Below are 24,856 nucleotides of genomic sequence, written 5' to 3'. Positions count from 1 at the left end.
AATTTAATTTTCTATTAAAAATAAAATATTAATTTAATATTAGTTAAACAATTCATTAAATTTCATAGTTACTATGAAGTCTCAATAGTTAGTTAGTTTTGTGTCAAAATTCATATTCAATATGTATTTATTTAGTAGTGTGAAACAGCAAATTAACATGTACATATTATATTACTTATATAATTAATCTATATAAACACATTTAAACAATTTTAGATAGAAATCAAACACATAAATAAAAAATTTAATCTGTCAATAAAAATAATTTTATCTTGATATACGAATAATTTATATGTCAACTACTAAACAATTCGATCCTAGTTTTGAATATATATCAAATATTTCTATGATGGTAAGGAAAGACAAAACAAATCAAATCAATTAAATAGATTATTTTTTAGTTTGCATACTTTTTCCTATCATAATTTTATAAATGCTCATTTCAAATCAAATACTTATATTTATTAAACATATAATCTTTTTTTATAAAGAAAATAAATAAAATAATAATTAAAAAATATTTTTTATATTCTTAGATTTTACCAAGAAATATCACGATCATTCTTGTTGCTAGTGTTACTGTAAAAAAATATTGAGGAATTTTTTTTTTGAAACTTAAATTTATGAATAACATAGAAAAATTCTTGAAAAAAGTAAGCGGAACAAATATACCACATTAAAGTCATAAGAAAAATTTCACCAACAACAACTAAAATAAGAGAAAAAGTGATGAGGATAATTAATACAACTTATCTTTTTGTATTTGTTTTTATCAAAAATGAAATGGACAAAATCATAATAGAAAACATTACTTAGTTGAATTCAAGCTAGAAAAATAGATTAACATGTAATATCACCACCATTCATATGCATATGAAAAAGTAAAATTGTTAAAATAAAAAATAAATCTAAAAATATAGAATATGAAGAATTCAGTAAATAAACCCATGAATAAATCTAATGATCAATAAAACAAAAAAAAAAAAAACTTGACATTATACATAATTGTAGAAGTATATATAGGAGAAGTTATGTAGTAGAACTTAATTCCAATTTGAATTTCATTTAAATTTAAATTCAAAAAACTAAAAAACTAACTGATTAGGATAAATATATTTTGAAAAATAGAGGAGCAAAATCTTATAATTGCTATATACAAAGAAAATTCACAGTTAACAACTGATTTTTAATTTAAATATAATAATAATCTTTATGAGTGGGACAATTGGAGAAATTTTTATTTTTATTTTAAATTAAATTAAATTAAATTAAATTAAATCATTAAATTATAATAATATTATAAGATTTTGCTCCTCTATATCTTAAACTTTATATTTACCCCAACCAATATCCTACTACTACTACAACTATTAGTATTTAACTAATTAGTTAATTATTATTATTATTATTATTACACATACTATGCACTAAGCACTACTACTTTTACTGTTATTGTTTAGTATTAGTATTATTAACATATTTTTATCTTTTATTTAATACTTAAGTAAATTATATTTCAATAATTTTATAACATTGATTTGAATTTTTAAAGAGATAAATACATAAAAGAGTAAAAGTCCATTTAGAACTCTTTAATCATGAGTTTCTATTTTTAAGGTAATGAAATCTTTTTTTTTTCTTTCTAATAAGGGATAATAAATTTTAAAATTTAAATATTTCTAATCTTTTAACTCATTATTAATATAGAAGATATAGATATAGATATACATATATGGAATAAATACATATAATATTTTTTTTAAAAAAAATATTTTATGTTTAAGAAGATATTGTATCTCCAATTGAAATTCAATTTTTTTTTTGATAAAATAGAGAACATCTTATATGATTGGTTAAATAACAATAAGAGTCCAATCATAACTCTCTAGTGTGAAAACTAACTATTTCCAATATTTAGTTTTATTTTATAATTATTTTAAATTTAAAATTAACAATCTCTTAATTATCTTCTTGTAGTTTACCTTTTTCTCACGTTTTTTTTTTTGAATTTTTTTTTCTTTTCTTTTCTATCTTTCTTTTGTTTTTTTGTTAATTTTTTTTTTATAAAAATTAATTGACAACTTAAATATATAAAGGTATTTCAAGTAAATATATACTTTGAATTTAATTATTAAATTCTAATTTATATTTTAAACTTTAAAATAATTGCAAGTAAGGATAAGCTTTAGATATACATCACAAATATATATTATTTTTATTTATCAATAATATAATATTAATAATAATAATAATATTTTTATCATTATATTTGATACATATAAGTTTATGAAATATAAGAGTTTATTTAGAACTCTTTCATAGTGTGTTTCTATTTTAAACTAATTAATAAACTTTATAAAGGATAATGTTATTTCAACTTCATTAATTATAAAAATTTTATTACACTACCATTAAACTTGTCCTAAAAACTGACACATGGCTTCTTAGCATCTTGCCACTTGGCTTTTCTTGATGCTTCGTCCTCTGCTTCATAATAGATATAGATATAAATTAATGGATTACTCCTTTGTCCCATTTTAGTTCGTACTCCCTCCATTTCAAAATAATTAAATTATTGGGGTATGACACATTCATTAAAAAAAAATTGAATGAACAATTCATTTATTTTGGACATTGAAAAATAGCTCAACAATTTATTTATTTTGGAATGGAGGAAGTATATTACTAAAAATAAATGTCCTATATTAATTGATCACTTACTAAATCATGATAATTTTTTCTTAAAATTTTATCTCTACGATTAATAGTATACATTAAATTTGAAAGTTACAATTTCAATCTCTATTTCTATGCTCGATGACTATCATTAATATGAGTAAGGGATAACATCATAAATTTCATTATCTGATTTATGATATTTTAATCACGTATAAATGGAATGAGATGAACTAAAATGACACTAAGGAACCACAAGGGTTGATGTGGTGGTTCAACACCTCACCTCTGGTGAATGAAAAAAACTTTGTGGCCAATTTCCTACCGCTTAGTGCTGTGGTCCGTTCCTTATCGCTTAGTGCGCTGATAGTAGGAATAGAGAATTAGTCTCACGGTTGCCGGCTGTGGAGATATCTTGAGAGACCCCCCCAAAAAAAAGACACTAAGGGAGTACTTCTAACCAAATCAAAATTATAGAATTAAGGCAAAATGACCTCCTGGACCCCTACACTATGTCGATTTTGTAAGTTAGACACTTCTACTTATATGTTTGTCATCTTGACCCCTGAACCTACTAAAAAACAACATTTTAAATACTTTTTTGGTGAGTGTAACACACTTTCTCCCACGTCAGCTGCCACGTCAGCCATATCTGCCATGTCATTTTAATTTTTTTTTTAAAATAGAAAAAGTATTACATTAAATTCCAAGTCATTTTTAAAATGCTACATACAAATTAAATATTAAAATTAATTTAATTAAATAAGAAAAATTTATAAATTATAGAAAAATTTGAATAATTATTTTTAAAATAAAAAATAATAAAAAAGTATTACATTAAAATTAATTAAATATTAAAATTAATTTAATTAATTAAAATAAATTTTAAATTTAAATTAGTAAAATATTAATTAATTAAAATTCTTAACTAATTAATTTATTTAAATTAATTAATTTATCAAATTTAAAATTCTTACGTAATTTAAATAAATTTTACTTAAATAATTAATTAATTTAAAGATGATTTACATATTTAAAATATTTAATTTAAATTAATTGTGGGGCGAGGGGTTGGGTGAGGCTGGGGGGTTGGGGAAGGGCTGAGTGAGGTGGGGGCTGCTTGAGGATAGGTGGGGTGGGGTGGGGTGGGGTGATGGGCTAGGGGAGGGGTGGGGTGGGGTGGAGGGCTGGAGAAAGCGGGTTGGGTGAGGCGAGGGGCTGGGGAAGGGGTTGCGTGGGGCTGGGTAGGTTGGGGGCTTGGGAAGAGGAGGGGTTACGTGGGGCTGGATGGGCTGGGGTGGGGTGAAGGGCTGGGGGAGAGGGGTGGGTGGAGCTGGGTGGGGTGGGGATGGGGGGGGGGGGGGGTAGGGGAGGTTGGGTAGGGTAGGGATGGGTTGGAGAGGCGGTGGGGTTGGAAAAAAATTTTAAATTTATTATTTTTAAATTAAAAATGATGGAGGAAAAAAATGAGGGGCTGGGGGTGTGGGGGTGGAGACGGGCTGAGTGGGGTGTGGGGGTGGGGATGGTCTGGGGTGGGGTGGGGAGGGAAAAAATATTTTTTTAAAATTTTTTTAAAATGATTTTTTAATTTTTAAAAATATTTTTAAATTATAAAAGATGGAGGGAAAAAAGGAACCTTTTTAATTTTTTTAAAATTTTTAAAAATATTTTTAATTTATTTAAATTTTTAAAAATATTTTTAATTTTTTTTAAAATTTTTAAAAATATTTTTAAAATTTAAAAGATGCAGGGAAAAAAAGGATCTTTTTTTTTTTTTTAATTTTAATATACATATATATATTTTTTAAAATTATTTTAATGTAAAATTAACGTCTACTCGCACCCCTAGGCGAGTGGTTACACTTTCTTTGTCCTAGTCACCATGTCAATGGTCAAAAGGTGCAAAATATTGATATTTGATGGATTTAAGGGGTCCAAAATGTCCAACTTACAAAAGTGAGATAGCTGAGGTTGATAAAGTAATTTTGCCTGGAATTAACCGTCCAAATCGTAGATCCAACTTCCCCTGCAACGTGGAATATAATCATTGGTCCACTATCACGTGGCATAAAATACATTTGGCTAACCGAACCGAACTCGACGCCACATTTATTTATACTTTGAATATCTCCTCCCGCAAATTTCATTCAGTTAATCCTTTTTTTGGAGACTTATTCTTCTTGATCTATACACATTTGTTTCGTATTGTTTGTGTTTTTTCCTATTTCAGATTTCTGTTATTTTCTTCATCTATTTTCATCAGTTAATACTCCATTTATTTGGCCATGGGAGAGAGGAATTGGAGGATTTGGACACGACATTCATTGTTGTTATTGATCAGTTGCTTCGTCTCTCAACTCTACGCTTCTTCCGATGTGGTAAGATAGATATCGATCTGTAATTAGTAATTACAGTGTATGTAATATGTGATTATGTTCATGTTTGTGTTTGCAATAGTGTGTCTACTAGATCATTTTAACGATGCATATATAGCATGTAATGTGTTCATTCTTTTGTTAATTGTAGAAAGTTTACGAGCCATTCGATAAGACATTTCATGGACGTTGGATTGTGTCTGAGAAAGAGGAGTTCAATGGTAAGTGTTTTTATGGAATTTGATTTATTTATATCTGAAAATTTGAATTTTGAATTGTCGAATCTTAGGAAAGTTATACGAATGAAACAGTAATCCGAAATGAAAGTATAAAATGTTGTGGACGGTTGACTGTTCTCATTTTCTCTTTTTGGTTTAAAGTATTTAACAACAACAACATACCCGACCCCAGTATATTTTCACTTCGTGGGGTCGGGAGGGTAGAATGTATGTAGTCCATACCACTAACTCAGTGAAGTAGAAAGACTGTTTCCGATAGACTCCCATCTCGAGACCAAACAACATAGGAAAAAACATAATATAAGAACAAGAAACATAAGGTAGTAAAAACAAACAAAACAACAGACAATAAAAACAATAGACAGTATCAGAAGCAAGAATATTACCAAATAATACCACCAAGAATCTTTCCTAAATCACAAACAATACCCAAAAACTCCAAGAACAAGATACTACCCGTGAAATGCTACAACTACCAGTCTTCATCCTACTAACCTTCTACCCTAATACGTGTACTCCACATTTTTCCTATCTAGAGTCATGTCCTTGGTAAGTTGTAACTGTTCCATATAGTGATAATTTTGAATTTTGTCGAATGAATGCATTTAAGTATGGTGACGAGGTTCATCCTTTTTATGTTAATGGAACTGAGGTACCTGATGTGGCATTAGCCATTATGAATGAGTTCATGGATACCTTATTGTTTTATGGTTGTACATTATATTGGTATATGCTAGATGTTCCTACTATTATGTACTTGGCGAATATCTTTCAGATTCATGTTTCACAACATGTATCTAATTGCTGTTCTAGCCTTGGCTGAAGGTGGTGGAGGTAGTGAAATAGTAGCAAAATGTTTGAAGTAGAAACTTAGAGTTATGTTGATTAATGTGTTTCAAGTCTTGTACAACTAAAAAATAAGGGATGGTTCTTGAATTTAATATCTCTATTATGTTTCTTGTGACAACATCAGTCTATACCTACATAATCAAGGCAAAGAAGGTGATAAAAATGCTTGGTGTAATCAATTGAATATATACCATTATTCAAATCCATTAAGATATTTGCCACCCGCTCAACGTATGAACCTGGAGTTGAAATACTTTGTGTACGCTGAAGAACTGTGTCCGTGGTGACAGATATGGCCCAAAATCCATTTGTTTCGAAGAAATAGAATTCCTTGCTTCTATGTCATATTAGCCTGTCTTAGATGTTTGTGTGATGTCTTTATGTCTATAGTGCTAACTCAATTTTTGATCGTTGATAAATTTCTCATTGTCGTGTGCCTTATATCATTGTGCAATGTCTTTATTTATACAATGTCGAGTCACTCTTTGGTTGTTTCAGTTTCAAGTGTTCATATGGAGTTGTAATTGTGTCTCAGGTGTGTGGAAACATGCCAAGAGTGAAGGACATGATGACTATGGGCTTCTTGTGAGTGAGAAGGCAAGGAGATATGCGATTGTTAAGGAACTTGACAATGTTGTCAGCCTCAAAGATGGAACTGTGGTTCTTCAATATGAAGTTCGCCTCCAGGAAGGACTTGAATGTGGTGGTGCTTATCTTAAATACCTCCGCCCCCAGGAGGCGGGGTGGATTCCCAAGGAATTCAGCAATGAGTCTCCCTATACTATAATGTTTGGACCTGATAAATGTGGAGGCACCAACAAGATTCACTTCATCTTGAAACATAAGAATCCTAAGAGCGGGGAGTACATTGAGCACCACCTTAAGTTTCCACCATCTGTACCTTCTGACAAACTAACCCATGTTTACACTGCTGTATTGAAACCAAAAAATGAGTTGCTAATCTTAGTTGATGGGGAAGAGAAGAAGAAGGCTAACTTCCTCTCAGATGATTTTGAGCCACCTCTTATTCCTGCAGAGACCATTCCAGATCCCGATGATAAGAAGCCCGAGGACTGGGATGAGAGCGAAAAGATTCAAGATCCAGATGCTAAGAAACCAGATGATTGGGAGGAGGATGCACCGATGGAAATTATAGATGAGGAAGCCGTGAAGCCTGAGGGATGGTTGGACGATGAGCCTGAAGAGATTGATGATCCTGAGGCAACAAAGCCTGAAGATTGGGTTGACGAAGAAGATGGTGAATGGGAGGCTCCCAAAATTGAAAACCCGAAGTGTGAAGAAGCCCCTGGGTGTGGCGAGTGGAAAAAACCAATGAAAAGCAATCCAGCGTACAAGGGAAAATGGTATGCTCCACTGATTGACAACCCCAAATACAAGGGTATTTGGAAGCCAAGGGATATTCCAAATCCCAACTACTTCAAACTCAACAAGCCCAATTTCGAGCCTATTGCAGCAATTGGCATTGAAATATGGACAATGCAAGATGGTATATTATTTGACAATATCATAATAGCAAGTGACGAGAAAGTTGCAGAATCATACAGGAAGACTGCATGGAAGCCCAAGTTTGATGCAGAGAAAGAGAAACAGAAGGCTGAGGAAGTAGCAAACGCTGGTGAGCTGAAAGGATTCCAGGTAATTGTTTACACTTCTTCAAGATACATCCCATTGTTCTTTATTTTTCCTTTCATTCCGTCACTTGATCTGAGATATATTTGGAACACTTTGCAGAAAATGGTGTTTGATCTCCTCTACAAGGTGGCTGACATTCCCTTCTTGGGTGAACACAAGTCCAAAGTCTTGGTGAGTGAATGAACCCGGTGTTTCGACTTTGCATGTTGTTTCCTTTTTATTTTTATTTTTTATGTGTTGACTAATTCGTAGACTCGTCTTGTAGGATCTTCTTGAGAAAGCTGAAAAACAGCCCAATCTCATAGTTGGTGCTGTCGTTTCAATCATAATTATCATTTTGACAGTTTTCTTGATGTTCATCTTTGGTGGGAAGCAGCAACAGCCCGTAAGTACACCACACAGAAATAGGAAGCGAATGAAACTTCTTTCGTGTCTGTTGGGTATGTTTGATAAAAGAACACTTCTCGCTTGTGCAGGCAAAAGCTACTGGAGTGACTAAGAAAAGTGATGGTGCCGCGGCATCAAGTTCAAACAGGCAAGGAGCCACAGAGAAGAAAGAAGAGCAAAATGAGGATGCATCCGCTCCTCGTCGGAGGGCTAGACGTGAAACTTAGGGATGACAAACGAGAGACTGATGACTGCTAGAATGACTTAGATGTTTGAGTTAGGTGTTATGCTTGTCTTTTACTTCCCTTTATTACTACTAGTTTATCTCTTTTCCCTTCTTGCCTAATGGCCAGGCGATCAAACATTTCGCCAATTTTTGAGATTTTTCCTCGTAGCAAGAAAAATGTATGACATTGTACATTGAGACGGATCCATATCATTTAGGTATTCATCCATACTTTTTAATTGAAAGATTCTTGTTCAAGTTGCTTATACAGATCCATATCGCGGATGACTTTTGTTTAAATATATTTCAATCCTCTATCGTGGACTTGTCATTCACTTCTCTCATGTCTCTATGCATCGTGCACGCTCCTTTTCCTTCCAACAGCTTTAGAGTAGAACAGTTACGATACCACTAGAAATAAATTGTTAGCATAAGCAGCTAAAATGGACCTATTAATCGAATTGCCAGTAGTGGGAAGGATGAAGCAGTAACCTGAAATACCATCCCTACAAGTACGATTTGATAGGAAAGTATTGTCTGCGTGTTCTGAGGTTATCAATTTTTACTGTCTATTAAATATTTCTTTTGCTTCGATGATCTTTTTATTTCACTGTTGTATCTGCATATACACTATCCAATTCAGATTGCACTTTCACTTTGACTGTTGTTTCTATGTATACATTCCCTTGTTTTTTTGTATACACTGTCTTTCCAAGACCACACTTGTGAAATTATACTGAATTCGTCTTATTGTTCCCTTCCTCTTTGATTTTGTGTTGAGAAAAATACTTGTGGAATAAACATAACCTTAATCGCTTGCTACTCTTTTTGAGTCATCTCCTAATTATCGCAGACGTGACACTAACTGAATTTTTTGTTACGATGTTATTCAATAATTACATAACCTGTGAATACAATTCCGTTTAGGTTTTTATTTGTGAACTTTCTGCCTTATACAATTGCAAAAATGTAAAATAAGTTGCAATAACTTGTTCTACTCCCTTCGTTCCATTTTAGTTATCATATTTTATTTTTCGAGAATCAATTTGACTAACTTTTAAAGTTAAATTAAATTAATTTAATATTTTAAAATTAAAATAAATATTCTAAAATAATATAAAAACTACTATAAAATTAATTTATATTTTTCAATGTAATTAAAAAATACATCTTAATATGTTAGTTGAAGTTTATATTAAATTGCTAATCAAAATTTATATGTTTGCTAATATAAGTTTATATTTTTCAATTTATGACTTTCTGAATTAGTGTAAGATTTATCGATGGTTAAGAATTGCATCACCCAGATCTATTGGAACTAATTAACTCTTTGCCACCATCAACGCTTTAATATGTCGAAGTTAAACCATTGCCTCTTCTTGATCCTTTGTTCGATTTAAAACATCAAGTATTCGAAATTGAAATTTCTCTTACCAAAAAGCAAACAATTGGCAGAGGCATATTAAGAAGTGCTAAACCATCAACTATTGAACAACAGTTTTATATAGAGTTAATACATAAAAATAACCCTAAATTTGACGCTAAATTATAACTTTGACAGTACATAAATATAACCTTTAACTATTCAAAACTGCACAAATATGACCTTCAATCCTACGTGGCAAAACGCGTGTTCAACACGCAAAACTAGGCGCGTCCGCTTAAAATCTAAGGGCATAATACATAAATATGGCCTTAAACTTTGACAGTGAACAAATATGACTTTTAATTATTTAAAACTGCACAAATATGACCTTTAAAGGACTCTTCACTATTATTTTTTTATTATTTTCGGCTCAGAGATGAAAATGACATCTAATTTCTTTTGTCATAGCAGAAAAAGAGCAATATTAAAGATTTATTAATTAGACGGGTCAGCCTCAAATGAAAAAATCGAGCGGGTATGTATATATATTATAAAGCAGGGGACGAATTTAAGTTATATAATATATCTAAATATTATTTATTTAAATATTAAATTAAAGATGAAACTATACTAATAATAAAAAAATTATAGTTTTAATAAAACGTTATCAAATTAACGTAATTAAAATGTTATTAAATTAACGTTATTAAATTAACGAGGGGTGGACCTACGTGGTTGCCATGGGGTTCACCCGAACCCCCTTGGTAAAAAAATTACGTTGTATATATATATAAGATAGAAAATGTATATTTATGTACGTATATTAATGTTGAACCACATGAAACAAGACACTTAGATAGTCCAGTGGTGTTATTTGCTCTTCTTGGGCGCTTCCTTCAGCCTATTGTACGAGTTCGACCCCTATTAGTGGCTGTTTCTTTTTTTAATTAAAAAAAGCTAGGTGCTGCTACTACAATAGAAATAAATAAAAAAATTATTATTATTATTATAATAATAATAATAATAATAATAATAATAATAATAATAATAATAATAATAATAATAATAATAATAATAATAATAATGTCGTTTTAAAACAAAAAACAAAACTTTGACAGTGCACAAATATGACCTTTAACTATTCAAAACTGCACAAATATGACCTCTCTCCAAGTCAGTGCTTTTAACGACGTGACACCGTGTGATTGGATTACCTTTTCACGTAGGCGCGAAAAAAGTTAGGTGCTGCTGCTACAATAGAAATAAATAAAATAATAATAATAATAATAATAATAATAATAATAATAATAATAATAATAATAATAACAACAATAACAATAACAATAACAATAACAATAACAATAACAATAACAATAATAATAATAATAATAATAATAATAATAATAATAATAATAATAATAATAATAATAAAAACGACGTCGTTTTAATACAAAAAGCAAAACTTTGACAGTGCACAAATATGACCTTTAAATATTCAAAACTACACAAATATGACCTCTCTCCAAGTCAGCCCTTTTAACGATGTGACACCGTGTGATTGAATTACCTTTCCACGTAGGCGCGAATGAGACCCACGCACGGAGTTGCAAAATCGGAGGTCATATTTGTTCAGGTTTTGAATAGTTAAAGGTCCTATTTGTGCACTATCAAAGTTTAACGTCAAAGTTATAATTTGGTGTCAAGTTTAGGGTCATTTTTATGTATTTACTCTTTTATATAATGAAACAAATATATCAAAAGTCCCCCCCCCCCCCAAAAAAAAAAAAAAAACCAAAAATAGGATGAGAAGTATGTTATTTTATGTGTATTTCGAGTACACGAATTTATATATATGCAACACCAACTTCAACACTAGTTCATTAGTATAAATAAGAACACCTTTGAAGTTCTTTAATACCTTCAATAAAAGATTACTAATAATCTATCCAAGAAGTGTATTAGATTTCAAAAAAATAGATGAAACAAAATTTAAGGCCAAGTCCCCCGACTTCACGGAGTGTCCTTAAGAAATAATTTTCGTCACTGTACTCGAAGTTATGAAATCTTCCTCCTAGAATAAACTGACCTACATTCGGAACAATAGCATACCTCAAATTGTGGAATTCTATGAACTCACTCAACAGTTTAATTAATCACACAAAATGTTTTTGAAGACAAGAAGAGAGTTTATTTCAGAAATTTTCTTTTTCTTTTTGAAGACAAGAAGAGAGTTTATTTCAGAAATTTTCTTCTTTCATGCCTAAACCTGTAGATAAATGTAGGTTTATATAGCCATCAAGTGCCCCTTTCGAAAGATGACAATAGTTCATCTGAAAAGGTCCTTTGAAAGAGACATGTTGTGTCTTTTTTCTGAACAGACATAATTATCTAAACAGTCATACATTTTCCAAAACAATATGTCTTTTCTTCAAAGGTTGTGTCCTCCATTTTCCATTCAGAGCAAGTGAACCCAACAAATTTGTAACTAAAGAGTAAATGATGATTCAAAATTTTGTATTTTTGACAATTGCGACTAGCACTACACCTCTATAATAAGTTAAAAGGACAATGCATAGTGTCATTACAGAGATTAATAACCACGTAGTTGTCTTGCGTGTACAATGGAAATGGGTGGGTTTGGAATCGAATCATTTGGCCCAATGTTGTCAGCTGGAGGGCGCTGCTTATGATGATTGGTCACCGACTGATACGTCACAGCCAATGCCAAAGCCTGCAGGTAAAAGGAACACACGAGATCAATACCAAGGTTCCTTATCAGTGAATGTTGAACAAAACAAAGAACTATACTTGGATAGAGAGGGTCATTAGTACTGTTGCAACAGTAAAGGGATATATTCAGGTTCTGAGCTGAACTCATTACCTTTCAACTCGAACGAGGTGTACAGTTACAGATGTATACATAGAAGTAGTTCAAGTCCGTTCTGAACAAACTCGACTTTACAAGATCCTAAATCTGCCTATGGCAACATGTGTCCCTTATGTATTCTAACACAGAAGATAGGACGATTAGAGACTTACAACATGATCATGGTCAGGAGGAGCATAAATGCCTGTAGTTATTGTTGTCTTCCTGCGAGTATCATCAGACGGTGCATTGGGTATCTTCTTAAAACCTGTTGGGAGCACCACTATTGGCATACCCACGAGATTGCCCACACAAACTTTCTCCCAGTCACTTGCATCTCCAATAAATGCGTCAACTTTGAAGTTTTCTTTAACTTCCTGAATCAATTTGCTTCGACTTCTCTGTGCCTGTGAAGTACAGCTTCGTTCTTTAACATTTAACAAAACATTTGATGGTAAAGTGGATCAGGCTCTATCTGAGGTTATAGTGTTTTAACACGTAGAGAGACCGTTTTCTAGATCATGGCATATACCTGAATATAGTCTACAGCAGATATTACTCGGGCACGACGAAGTTCAAGAGGCCATTGGTCTTGAGCTTCAAATTCATCATCCCGGTTCGAGCGCTGCCACTCATCAAAATGTGCTAGCATGTCAACATCCATAGTGAAGCTGACGATGCCTTGAGCACTGTCAACAGTGTAATCTGGATTAAATGGAACCATATTCACTCCCTTTGATTTAAGTACATCAACAACCTGTCATTGACATAATCAAACGATCTAGTTTGGGCATTCACATAAAAGGATAAAGAACCAAATCTGGATTAGTTGCATAGTGAATTTCTTGTTATGAAATGTAACCACTTACTTCCTTATCAGCGTCTTCAAGATATCCAACAGTGAGTTTTGTAATGTCAACTGAAAATGGATCACCCAACATGATGTCCCTGGATGAAAGATCATCTGGGTCCTTTCCCCGTATGGCATCGAGAACAACGGCGCAGTCTGCTGCACTTCTGCAAAGGGGGCCTAGTTTGTCCTGATGACCAGCCAGATTTAAGTGTCAGCACCTCTAAAGTAATAGACAAAACACATATGAACGGAATCAAAGTTTGTGGATAGGATACCAAGCTTTCGGATATGCTCATAACTCCAGTACGACCAACAGCTCCAAATGTGGGCCGTAATGCAGTAACACCACACCTAGAGGCTGGGTAGGTGATAGATCCAACAGTTTCTGAACCAATTGCAAATGGAACTATACCTGCAATATGAACACTGTAGTCAAAAACCGTATATACTCGCCTACTAATCTCATTCGGTACCATCTATTCTAACTCTTCTAAGGGAATTTCATTCAAAAACGTCAAGTTTATGGTTGACCAATATTGTCCATCACCATTTAGCTATTACAGGATTGCACCAATGTTGACCAAAGTGTGGAGAGATCTATTAGATTCTATTGATTTGGCATCTCTCAATGTCTAAACGTTGGTGCTTCACCCGTGCAGATACAGAAGCAGGTATAGGTACGTAGTCATTCTTCCCTTTCCATAACGGATATATGTTTTTCCATCCATCAGAATATTATCTATTAGAGAAAGCTCCTTAACTCAATATACCTGCTGAGGTGCAGGAAGCTGGCCCTGCCGATGAACCAGTAGAAAATTCTTCAATATTCCAGGGGTTTCTCGTTCTACCACCAAACCAGATATCATCATAAGCTAAAGAACCAGAGACTAATTTTGCAACAAGAACTGCACCAGCAGATTTCAGCCTGCATCAACCGTATCCACAAATTATACAAACACGTACAATGTAGGGTGTGGCTTCTCGATATGGCCTTTGTATATATTAATTTTCCAGTACCTCTTATAAACCCAAGCTTCAACATCAAGAACTTGATCTTTGAAAGATTTGGAACCCCATGTCGTGGGATAGTTTGGTACTGCAATAATGTCCTTTAGACCATACGGAATCCCATGAAGAGGACCTACAAAGAACAGAATCATCCGTCGTCATTCAACTTGAAATTTCAATATTATCTCTTTCCAGACACCTCACTCTATAATAACAAATGTTGAATATTTTTCTCCTGACACTCAAAAACAAAAAAATGAAAACAAAAGACGTGGAGAAGGTCAAAAAGGTGTAAGGGGAAGAGTTGAAGTTGGACGTTCTACCCAAATATCTGCCTTCTGCAAGCAGCTGATCAGCCTCTTTTGCTTGTTTATATGCTAATTCTTCCGTAATTGTGATAACAGATTCGAGAACAGGACCATACCTGTGATGCTCCAGCATAGCACATCATTTTGAGAATCAAATTATTCAAAAGCATGCATGCAAATCAGACAAACGGAAGCAAAGCATTCGCCATACCTTTTTAATCTGTTCAGAAAAATTGCAGTTAGTTCCTCGGATGTAATCAGTTTTGCCTTGACAAGTTGTCCGAGTTCAAGAATCTGATAAACAGTTTTAAATAATAAAATTAAACAAGGAACATTGGTACCACACAGCTCCTTTGACGTTGCTAAAAGGATGCACTTACACTCATGAAGGCAATATCCTCATCATTTTTTGGCCTTTGAATACCAGAGGATACAGGGTAATTGAACTTGCCCGTTATTTGCTTTGCGTCTTGGGATTTCCATGCAGAATTGAAAACTAAAGGAGAAAGGTTATGCAAACCTCCGTTCACATTACCGACTAATTTCCGGTTCGATCTTATTACAGGAAGGTTAAAGTCTTTCGCGCCCTTTTGTATTTCAAGCTTCTGAAAAAATCAGCACCAGACACAAAAAATAGCCTTATTTAGTTTCCCAATTAAAGGCAAGAGTACTGCCCAAAAATGTTGGAGCACCGGTGTCGAATCCTCCAAACATGCACCACTTTTGGAGGATCCGACGCACACCCCTCAGACATTTTTGAAGAGTCCGTGCAACACAGCTAATAAATAGTAATTGTTCAGTGAATCGACACTATCACAGTACCTTACAATCATTAAAAAAGCCAGCATCCAACATATCGAATCCACATTTACAAACCGGGAAATCATTTTTGGCTTGTTCCAAGTGTTCACCGCAGTTTTTAGGTCCCAATTTCCCACTGTCCTGAGCAATGACTAGAGATTATCAAACAGAAAGTGGCAAAACGGATAACAGAAATTTACTAGCTTTATCGTGGATTATGAATTTCGATATACTACCTTGAGGTGAAGTACCGGGAATAACCCCGGGTGCTCTGTGGTAAAATTTTGCAGAACATTCTATAAATTCTGACCTGCTTTACAAATGTTAGTTATGAAAGAAGACATAGTTCGATAAAAACGATGCATGAATTAGCCCGTTTAACCATTTTTAAAGTAATCACATTTTCAGCTTCAATCTTTACAATAGTATTTGGAGTTGTGCCACAAGTGGGATGCCATCCCCTCCCTCCACATTCTCCCAACACAACACGACACACCTCCGCGCCCCTTACCCCGCCTCAACACCTCCAACACCTCCACACCCCTTACTCCAACCTCATACTGGTTGCCTACTTGTCACATTTGGCTTTTCTAGTGCCAAAAAACGTGAACTTTGAGCAATATTTTAAGACGTATTCCTACTCATATAATATTTCAACTTACAATATTTTTCGTATAGTTTTTAAACATCTATATTTTAAATTTAGACTCTAAAGTTAGTTTAATTCAAGTTAATTTTGCATACTAGTCACATTGACTCTTGTGAAGTAAAATGTGACGAACAAAAGTGAATGAGGAGAGTATATAACTGCTGTTGAGTCCCAATATTTTCAGCTTACTCACTAAATACCGAAAACAAGCTATTAAGGGTTCGTTTGGTAGGGTGTGTAGGACTAGTGCAAAATATCGTGTATCAATATCAATAATATCTGCATTAGTAATGTTTGTATTAGTTACTAGCATAAGTTATGTTTTTTTTTTTCTTATGCAGTGTTTGGTTTGGTATATTAAAAATAACATTGGTATATTAAAAATTAACATAAATTGCATAATTTCTAAAAAAAAAAAATCCTTCACAAATATGGTGAGAAAGATGTGAAAAAGATTTTGAGGGATAATTGTGATTTTAACTAACTAATGCATGCATTAGAATTCATTGCATTACTAATATCATAAATAACTATACAGTAGTAATATACTCCTTACCTTAATATCAAAGATTTTTTTTTTCTTTACACACTCTATCAAACGATCCCTAAGTGCATCGACGAGGAATTGCATACTTGACAAGCTTGCAACGGAAATTATACAAAAAAAGTTGTAAATAATAAAGTAGTAATCAGTGCGTGCATTATCATTATGAATTATAAAAAACAAAAATGAAACAGCAGAATTAACTACATATATATGCTTCACTAAGTAAGAGATGACAAAAAGGGAGACTTAAGAGAAAGAATGCACCATAATTGTGGAAATGCTGGCAAAACCCAATATACTAATGAGGAGGATAAATAAATTGGATTGGCAATTTTTTTTCTTTTTCCAGACAATTGGAGTAGCAATTAACAAATTGCAAAGACAAGACAAAGTCCAAGGAACGTGGATATATTTTTTATATAGTGAAAAAACCAAAAAGAAGAGCAGTGTCAACGTGGTTAGTGAGTGACACATGTTGCATTGAGAGGTTGCCACGTAATTAGTCTTGAGGACGAGGCCTCTTTCCCTTTCTGTTTCCTATTGTCTGTGGTTTCATTTGCGGTGCTTGCTTAAATTAAAGTTTACTTCCATTTCAATGTTTGGTTTAATCAACTCTACAATACCAAAATTAGTTACGGTCGTGTGGTGATGGAACTATTGATTTTTAGTGGGAGATTTTAAATTTAAATCTTGGATATAGAGAAAATTTTGCTGAAAGCACTATCTTTTGCAATGAATAATTTAAATTAATTGAAGCTCTAATATGAATATCAGACACACATCGAATGAAAACTTTACAATCTTTCATTAATAAAAAACTTATACTCCAAGCTTTTAATCTACAAAATTTTTTAAAGTAAGATGGCGGACCTATTATCTAGTAAAAAAATTTCGTATCATAAAATGAAAAAGATGGAGCTCCTATGAGGATTAATAAGAATTCATCAAAAAGAAAAAGTAGAAAAAAATAATTAAAAACCTTTAAGTACACTTATGTTAAGAATTACGTAAAAAGAGTATAAATAGAGAAGTGCTAAGAAAAAGGAAAACATATATAAACATCAATGGCAATATATTACACGTTGGACACCCTAAGAGAAAAATAAAATTATTGAAAGAAATACTTTTAAATTTTCTTTATTAAAATTGAAAAGTATTTTTCATCAAATATTTTCCATCCTATCGAACACAAACTAAATTTCCTCGAAAAAAATTTGAAATTTGGAAATTGAATTGTAAAAGTACTACTGCCACCGGTATAGGGCTGTGCAAAAATCGAACCGACCGATAAATTGAACCGATAAAAATATTATTGGGTTATTGGTTGCCTATTGGGTTATCGGTTTAACCGATAACCCAATAAAAATACACTTAAATTACTATTTTACCCCTATTTATATTTTTTTATATAAATATTTATATAATTTATATATATTAATATTATATATATATATATATATATATTTTGGTTTAATATGTAATTTTATTAACCAAGGGCCAACTGACCCGACCCAACTTGACCCATCATATCCAAATATATCAATTAAAATTACTATTTTACCCCTATTTATATAAACATGTATGTAATTGTCTACCTCTTAACAACTGACATACAACTGACATCATTTAATTAATTACTATTAACAAAAAACTTAACTGCTCTAACTAACTCAAATATATAAAAATATATCAAGGAACAGTTGTGCACTTGATTAAATCCTTAACAACTCCCCTCAAGCTAGGGGAAATAAAGATGTTCTTCATGCCTAGCTTGGAAAGCAAATAATCATGCTGCATCTTGGATAGAGCTTTTGTAAGCATATCAACAATTTTCTCAGTAGAACCCAAGAAAACCAGATGAACCAGATGCTGCAAGACTTTCTCCCTTATAAAATGACAATCGATGTCAATGTGTTTTGTACGTTCATGAAATACCGGATTAACAGTAATTTGAAGGGCAAATTTACTGCCAGAATGTATAGGAACATGTATAGAAACAGGAGCATCTAACACTTTGAACAAATTGACCAGCCACACAATTTTAGCAACAGTAGAAGCCAAACTTCTATATTCTGCCTCTACAGAACTCCTTGATATAGTGGACTAATTCTTGGATCTCCACGAGATTAGGGAATCACCAAATTTAACAAGGAAACCTGAGACGGACCTTCTAGTATTAGGCATGAAGCCCAATCAACATAAAAAAATACAGTAAGATCCGTAGAAGAGTTAGCTAATAGAAGAATCCCAAGACCAGGTAACCTTTTTACATACTTCACAAGTCTGATTACTGCATCCGTGTGAGAAGACTTGGGGTTGGACATAAACTGACTGGGGCATTATACAGGGAAAGCTATGCCAGGTCTGATATTTGTCAAGTAAAGAAGTCCCCCCACTAATCTTCTATATTCTCCTGGATCAAGTAATAATGGATCATCAGAGGTTGGAAAAGAGACATCAAATTCTGCTGTGGTAAGCTTAAGTGTTTGATCCATAGGAGCACCAGCTGGTTTGGCTCCTTCCAAACCTAAGTCAGAAATAAACTCAAGAGCATATTTCCTTTGATGCATCAAGATACCTTCTCCATTTCTAGCAAATTCTATGCCTAAAAAGTACTTCAAATCACCAAGATCTGTAATCTTAAAAGAAGAATGTAAGCAAGATTTAGTTTCCTGAATCAGTACTGGATCAACACCAGTGATCAGGAGTAGGGCTGCTTATCGGGCGGATATGACGAATAAATATTCTTAACAGTTTGGCTTATCGAATATCGACTTTTAAAAATACTAATCCACTAGCCAACCATTAAGATATCAGTTGATTTGGTTCGGATTAGAATTTATCGGATGGTTAACGGGTGGTGTATTAGCTTAACCATTTCATGCTCCCTTCACAATTTTACTCACCAATATATTGATCTTCCGTAAAACCATTTTTCTTACTCTTCTTAAGCCTATAATGCTGTAATTTAAATCACAATGAAAAATACAAAAGAGCTTAAATATTAAGGGTGCATACACATATGCATTTCTTTACCAAATATTAACCAAAATATACTTCAAGTATACATATTTATATATTAGAAGTGAAGAGTAGTCTAATATGGTCCAAACTCCAGACTACCGAGCCAGTAGATCAGTAAGAAATTCAACTAATAAATCGTATCAAGTTATATAACTATGATGCCTGGGAGCTAGCTAATAAATCATGTAGCTCTCTTTTCATAATCGGAAAACCAAAATAGAGAGTAAAACGACTTATTTTGATTTGATCTTTAAGAAGCGACATTTTGGTTTGATCAATTTTAAGGAGCGGTAGAGTATTAAATAGAGTTTAGGGTTAATAATAGGTACTTTAAAATATATAGCTAATGGTAAAAATTAATTATAAAAGTTCTTAACAGGTTAACGGTTTATCCAATAAGAAAATTGAGTAATCTACTCCGCATCAAAAAATCGTTAACTATAAAATTTTAATTTGTTTTCCAACCGTTAATCCGATAATCCAATACCAATAAGCCAATAAGTCAATTTTATGATTGGATTACCAGTTACGGTTCGATTTTGAATGACCCTAATCAGGAGATCATCAACATACATCAAGATCATGACAGTTGTCGGACAAACACCTTTGATGAAGATAGAAGAGCAGTGGTAAGTGTTATATTCCATTGTTTGGAGGCTTTCTTAAGCCCATACAACGACTTTCTCAGCTTGCATACCTGTAAAGGACCTGAATAACTCTTAAATCCAAAAGGCAAATCCATATACACCTCTTCATCAAGATCTCCTTGTAGAAATGCATTGTAAACATCCATCTGTTGAATATGCCATTTTTTTAGCAGCAACAATAGAAAGAACAACCCTCATTGTAACCATTTTAAAAATAGGAGAAAAAGTGTCTTGATAATCAAGACACTCCTGTTGACTATATTCATTGGCAACCAACCTAGCTTTAAATCTTTCAATTTCACCATTAGCTTTGTATTTGATTTTATACACCCACTTGCATCCAATTGTTATTTTTCCTGGAGGCAAGGATACTACCTCCCAAGTTTTATTTTCTTCTAGAGCTTGGAGTTCTGCCTGCATGACCTCGATCGATCCATTTCTTATTCTTGACAGCAGTTGTATATGAGGAGGGCTCGGTTTTAAGAGAAAAATGAGTGATGAAACTTTGGTAGTTGGCAGATAGACATTTGTAACTTAGAGTATTTGATATTAGATAGGAACAAGAACTGGCATGCCCCTCAAAACCACTTTTAGGTGTAGAAGTTGTAATGTAGTCTTTGTGCCAAATAGGGGTTTAGTAGACCTAGAAGGTCTAGTTCTAGAAGATGGAATTACATCTTTCACTATTATGTTAGGAGGTAATGTAATATTGTTCTTACTAGCATGAAGATCAATACCAATATCTAAAGCTGCATTCTTACTAGCATAGGGAATGGATCCCAACTCAGATGATGTTTCTGGAGCAGCAGCAGGAGTAATAGGAGTTGGATGTAAACTTTTAGGATCATCTAGTGGAGTTGCATGAAACACACCAATGTCTTTTATCTATTGAAATGGGAATATGGATTCATGGAAAACAATATCCCTGCTAATGAAACATGATCTATTCTCTATATCATATACTTTATAACCCTTTTAATTAACAACATATCCTAGAAGCACACCTTTGATTATCTGGCTCCATATTTATCCTGCCTAGATAGCTTAGTAGCATAACACAAGCAACCCATCACCCTCAAATATGAGAGAGAAGGAGTCCTGCAATACAATAACTCAAATGGGGACTTGTGGTTTAATACTGAAGGTGAGATTCTATTCAATATGTCAGTCTCTTTCTCCACACAATATCCCCAAAACTTATCTGGTAAATGACCCTGAAACTTCAATGCTCTAGAAGTCTCCAAAATATGCTTGTGTCTCCTTTCCACCACCTCATTTTGTTGGAGCTCTGGTGAATAATTCCATGCAATCGCATAAGGTCACCACAAGCAGAGTTAAAAAAACTCTGAACCATTGCCAGACCTAAGAGCTTTGAACGTTTGTTGAATTGAGTAAAAACCATAGCAATGAAATTTTTCAATAGTTCTATCACATATCTTTTAACTCTAAACAAGAATGTCTATGTCCATCTAGAAAAATCATCAGCTATAGTCAGGAAGTATTTTATTCCATTGTAAGTACTTATCTTATAAAGCCCCCCCTACATTCATGTGAAGTAAATGGAAAGATTCAGATACCCTGCTATCACTGTGTCTAAATGGAAGCCTAGTTTGTCTAGCCAATGAACATATATCACAATTATTTAAAGTAAAGCTACTCTTATTTGTGAAAATAAAAATCTTCTTAATACTCCTATAGGCACATGCCCCAACCGTTTATGCCAAAGATCAAGATCGATGACTTCCTCTACTGTCAGAGATCTACTAACTTGTTGCTGAGTTTTATTCAACTGTGAAAGTAGAATGTAAAGTCCATCTTGCTCTTTACTAATCTCCTTCACTTTCCCAGTGACGAGATCTTGAAAGAGGCAAAAATCCAGGAAAGAAATTCACATTACAGTTCAGTTCTTTTTTCAGTCTTAAGACAGATAAAAGATTGAACCTGAATGATGGCACACATAAAACATTTTTTTATCACATCACCTCTAGTCATAGAATAATTCCCCGTGTGAGTAACTCTAGTAGATTCACCTGTAGACGACTACACATGCCCATTATTCCCTACTTTTGTGACAGGTAACAACATTTGATCATTATTAATCATGTTATTGGTGCCCCCCATATCAACAATCCATTTAAAAAATACAACATTAAAAATATCAGTAGTTTTCTTACCATTACCAGTAGTGGGAATACCTGCCATGAGAGCGTTGTTAGTAGATGTGGTTGATGATTGACCATTGAGTCCATTGTTATTCAACATGCTAAGGATCTGGTTGTACTGCTCAGAGGTAAACCTTAGGGTTGTATTCACTGTCAATGGTGTTGCTGGCATACTATTGCTTGACTCTCCCAGATGCCAACCATTACCATTAGCATTCCAGACATAATGCTGTCAGATTCTCTTTGAACCATATATCCACTTCCTGCTGGTGACCTTTTCTTAGCTTTAAAATTAGTTGGATAGCCAATTAGTTTATAACAAGTGTCTTTGACATGTCCTTTCTGATTGCAGTACTCACACTTCATTAACTTAAAATATCCATCCTTTGTATGACCTCTCATGTGACAATAATCACAATACAAATGACCATTTCGTCTAGGCTTAGGAACAGAAGTTCACGAGGCATAAAGTGATGCATGATCAACCTGAGTTATGTGAATCTTAGAAGTTTATAATGCAATAAGATCTACCCGATCTGTCCGAGCATAGAGACTTCCAGTCATCATTTTATGACTCTCATCTTGCACCAGCATAACATAAACTTGATTAATGCTAGGTAATCGCGATTTTATCAAAATTTGACGGCAAGCTTGACTATAACCCTCATTTAGTCCCATAAAAAATTGTAATAATCTCTAATATTGATGATTCTCAATCGATTCCCTAGATTTCTCACAATCGCATGGTCTAGGAGGAATAATTGAATCATACTCATCCTAAAGTTCCTTGAGCCTAGAGTAATACACCGAAATAGACGCTATACCTTGAATAAGAGTGAAAATTTCTTTGTGCAATTGATAAATCCTTGATCCATTGATTTTATCAAATCACTCCTTCAATTTCTGCCAAACCAGATGTGTATCTGAACAAAATATAATTTTGTTCAACATTTCCTTAGCTACATTGCCCATAATCCATGAGACAATGATTGTATTACATTGATCCCATTGGTTCAGCTGACTAGATCCATATGTATTGTGATTGATTGTTCCATCAATGAAGCCAATTTTATTTCTTCCTAATAGTGCGAGTCTCATCGCACGACTCCACAGACTGTAATTCTCCATTCCTATGAGCTGAATTTCGATAGAAAGTTACCCTGGACCATTAGATGCATAGAAATACAACAGATAATTATAGTAAATTTCACCTGTAGGTGTAGCCAATCCCTGATCCTCACCTTTATTATTCTCCATATAGATAATCGATTCAAAATTCAACTGTCAATTGCACACACATAAAAAAAACAGAGGAAGAGAAAGAAAAACAAGTTGAATTCTCCGTTTTCTGCAAATCCATGACCAAAACACCTAAATTCAAGAGATTAACTCTCTGATACCATGTTGATTTTCACTATATAAATGGATTTCGTGGCTAAACAGAGATCGACCAGAGAGAAGAAAGGGAAAACTGAAAGAGGAATTGAGAAACCGAAAACATCTTCTCTTAGCTTCCACTGTACAAATGTTCTCCTTATATATATACGTGGGTAATTGTCTACCTCTTGAAAACTAGCATACATCTGACATCATTTAATTAATTGCTATTAATAGAAAACTTAACTGCTCTAACTAACTCAAATATATAAAAACAAATCAAAGAATAGTTGTGCACTTGATTAAATCCTCAACAAAGATATAACCAAAAAATTGCAAATCAATAAAAGGGTAATTCTTTTTTTTTTAAGATGTACTAGAAAGGGAATTGAAATGGAGTATTAAACTATCCTATTTCTAAATAAGTGCTCATTTTGGTTGGACACATCCTTTACAAATTTATTCCTAATTAATTTTTTTTCAAGTTGACATTAATTATATTCTATATAAATAATGACAAATTTAGAAGAACGTGGCCTATTTATATGCAACGTTTATTTATAAATGGAGAGTGCACTATCAATTATCACCAGAATGAGACGAGGGCGGACGTCGCTCGTGAGAATTTCACAAAAATAAAATACTAGATGATTTTTTCCATCTATGAATAATGTTCTTAGTTCGATTGATCCAAATTATTGTATTGTTTATTTTACATAATATTCTCAATGTCACTTGTAAGCACATCCTTATAGTGATCTTTGAGCGACATGCTCTCCAATTTTAGTCAATACTAGCAGCTCCCAAATTTCTACATACCATCTTCAGCTAGTACCTTATGCA

The 24,856-nt window shown here is 33.1% G+C and overlaps 2 protein-coding genes and 1 pseudogene across 8 annotated transcripts; 1 reads left to right on the top strand and 2 right to left on the bottom strand.

The window, feature by feature from the left end:
* Positions 1 to 4,780: 4,780 nt before the first annotated feature.
* LOC107876000 (calnexin homolog) lies at positions 4,781 to 8,671 on the top strand. The gene is made up of 6 exons (XM_016722949.2): positions 4,781 to 5,054; positions 5,203 to 5,272; positions 6,675 to 7,795; positions 7,892 to 7,963; positions 8,058 to 8,177; positions 8,269 to 8,671. The coding sequence occupies exons 1-6, from the start codon at positions 4,962 to 4,964 to the stop codon at positions 8,404 to 8,406; spliced, it is 1,614 nt and encodes a 537-aa protein (XP_016578435.1). The 5' UTR covers positions 4,781 to 4,961; the 3' UTR covers positions 8,407 to 8,671.
* Positions 8,672 to 12,117: 3,446 nt separating this feature from the next.
* LOC107875998 (glutamyl-tRNA(Gln) amidotransferase subunit A) lies at positions 12,118 to 17,187 on the bottom strand. Of its 7 annotated transcripts, XM_016722944.2 has the most exons (14): positions 17,068 to 17,171; positions 16,813 to 16,897; positions 15,844 to 15,917; positions 15,629 to 15,743; positions 15,187 to 15,411; positions 15,018 to 15,100; positions 14,822 to 14,922; positions 14,508 to 14,631; positions 14,261 to 14,415; positions 13,766 to 13,902; positions 13,507 to 13,677; positions 13,170 to 13,394; positions 12,811 to 13,044; positions 12,118 to 12,502 (listed from the first exon to the last, which is right to left on the bottom strand). In XM_016722944.2, exons 2-14 carry the CDS (start codon positions 16,885 to 16,887, stop codon positions 12,362 to 12,364), a joined length of 1,860 nt encoding a protein of 619 aa, XP_016578430.2. In that variant the 5' UTR covers positions 16,888 to 16,897; positions 17,068 to 17,171; the 3' UTR covers positions 12,118 to 12,361. The 7 variants fall into 7 exon arrangements, with proteins under 7 accessions (XP_016578430.2, XP_047269784.1, XP_016578429.2 ...); XM_047413828.1 differs by lacking the exon at positions 16,813 to 16,897 and having other exon boundaries at positions 12,121 to 12,502; positions 17,068 to 17,170; XM_016722948.2 differs by lacking the exon at positions 16,813 to 16,897 and having other exon boundaries at positions 12,124 to 12,502; positions 15,629 to 15,759; positions 17,068 to 17,149.
* Positions 17,188 to 18,460: 1,273 nt separating this feature from the next.
* LOC124899328 lies at positions 18,461 to 19,378 on the bottom strand (annotated as a pseudogene).
* Positions 19,379 to 24,856: the final 5,478 nt, after the last annotated feature.

Source organism: Capsicum annuum, chromosome 6, assembly GCF_002878395.1.
Source record: "Capsicum annuum cultivar UCD-10X-F1 chromosome 6, UCD10Xv1.1, whole genome shotgun sequence".
Taxonomy (NCBI): Eukaryota; Viridiplantae; Streptophyta; class Magnoliopsida; order Solanales; family Solanaceae; genus Capsicum; species Capsicum annuum.
Note: the sequence above shows the minus strand (reverse complement) of the source record. Positions and strands in the feature narration are given on the sequence as shown.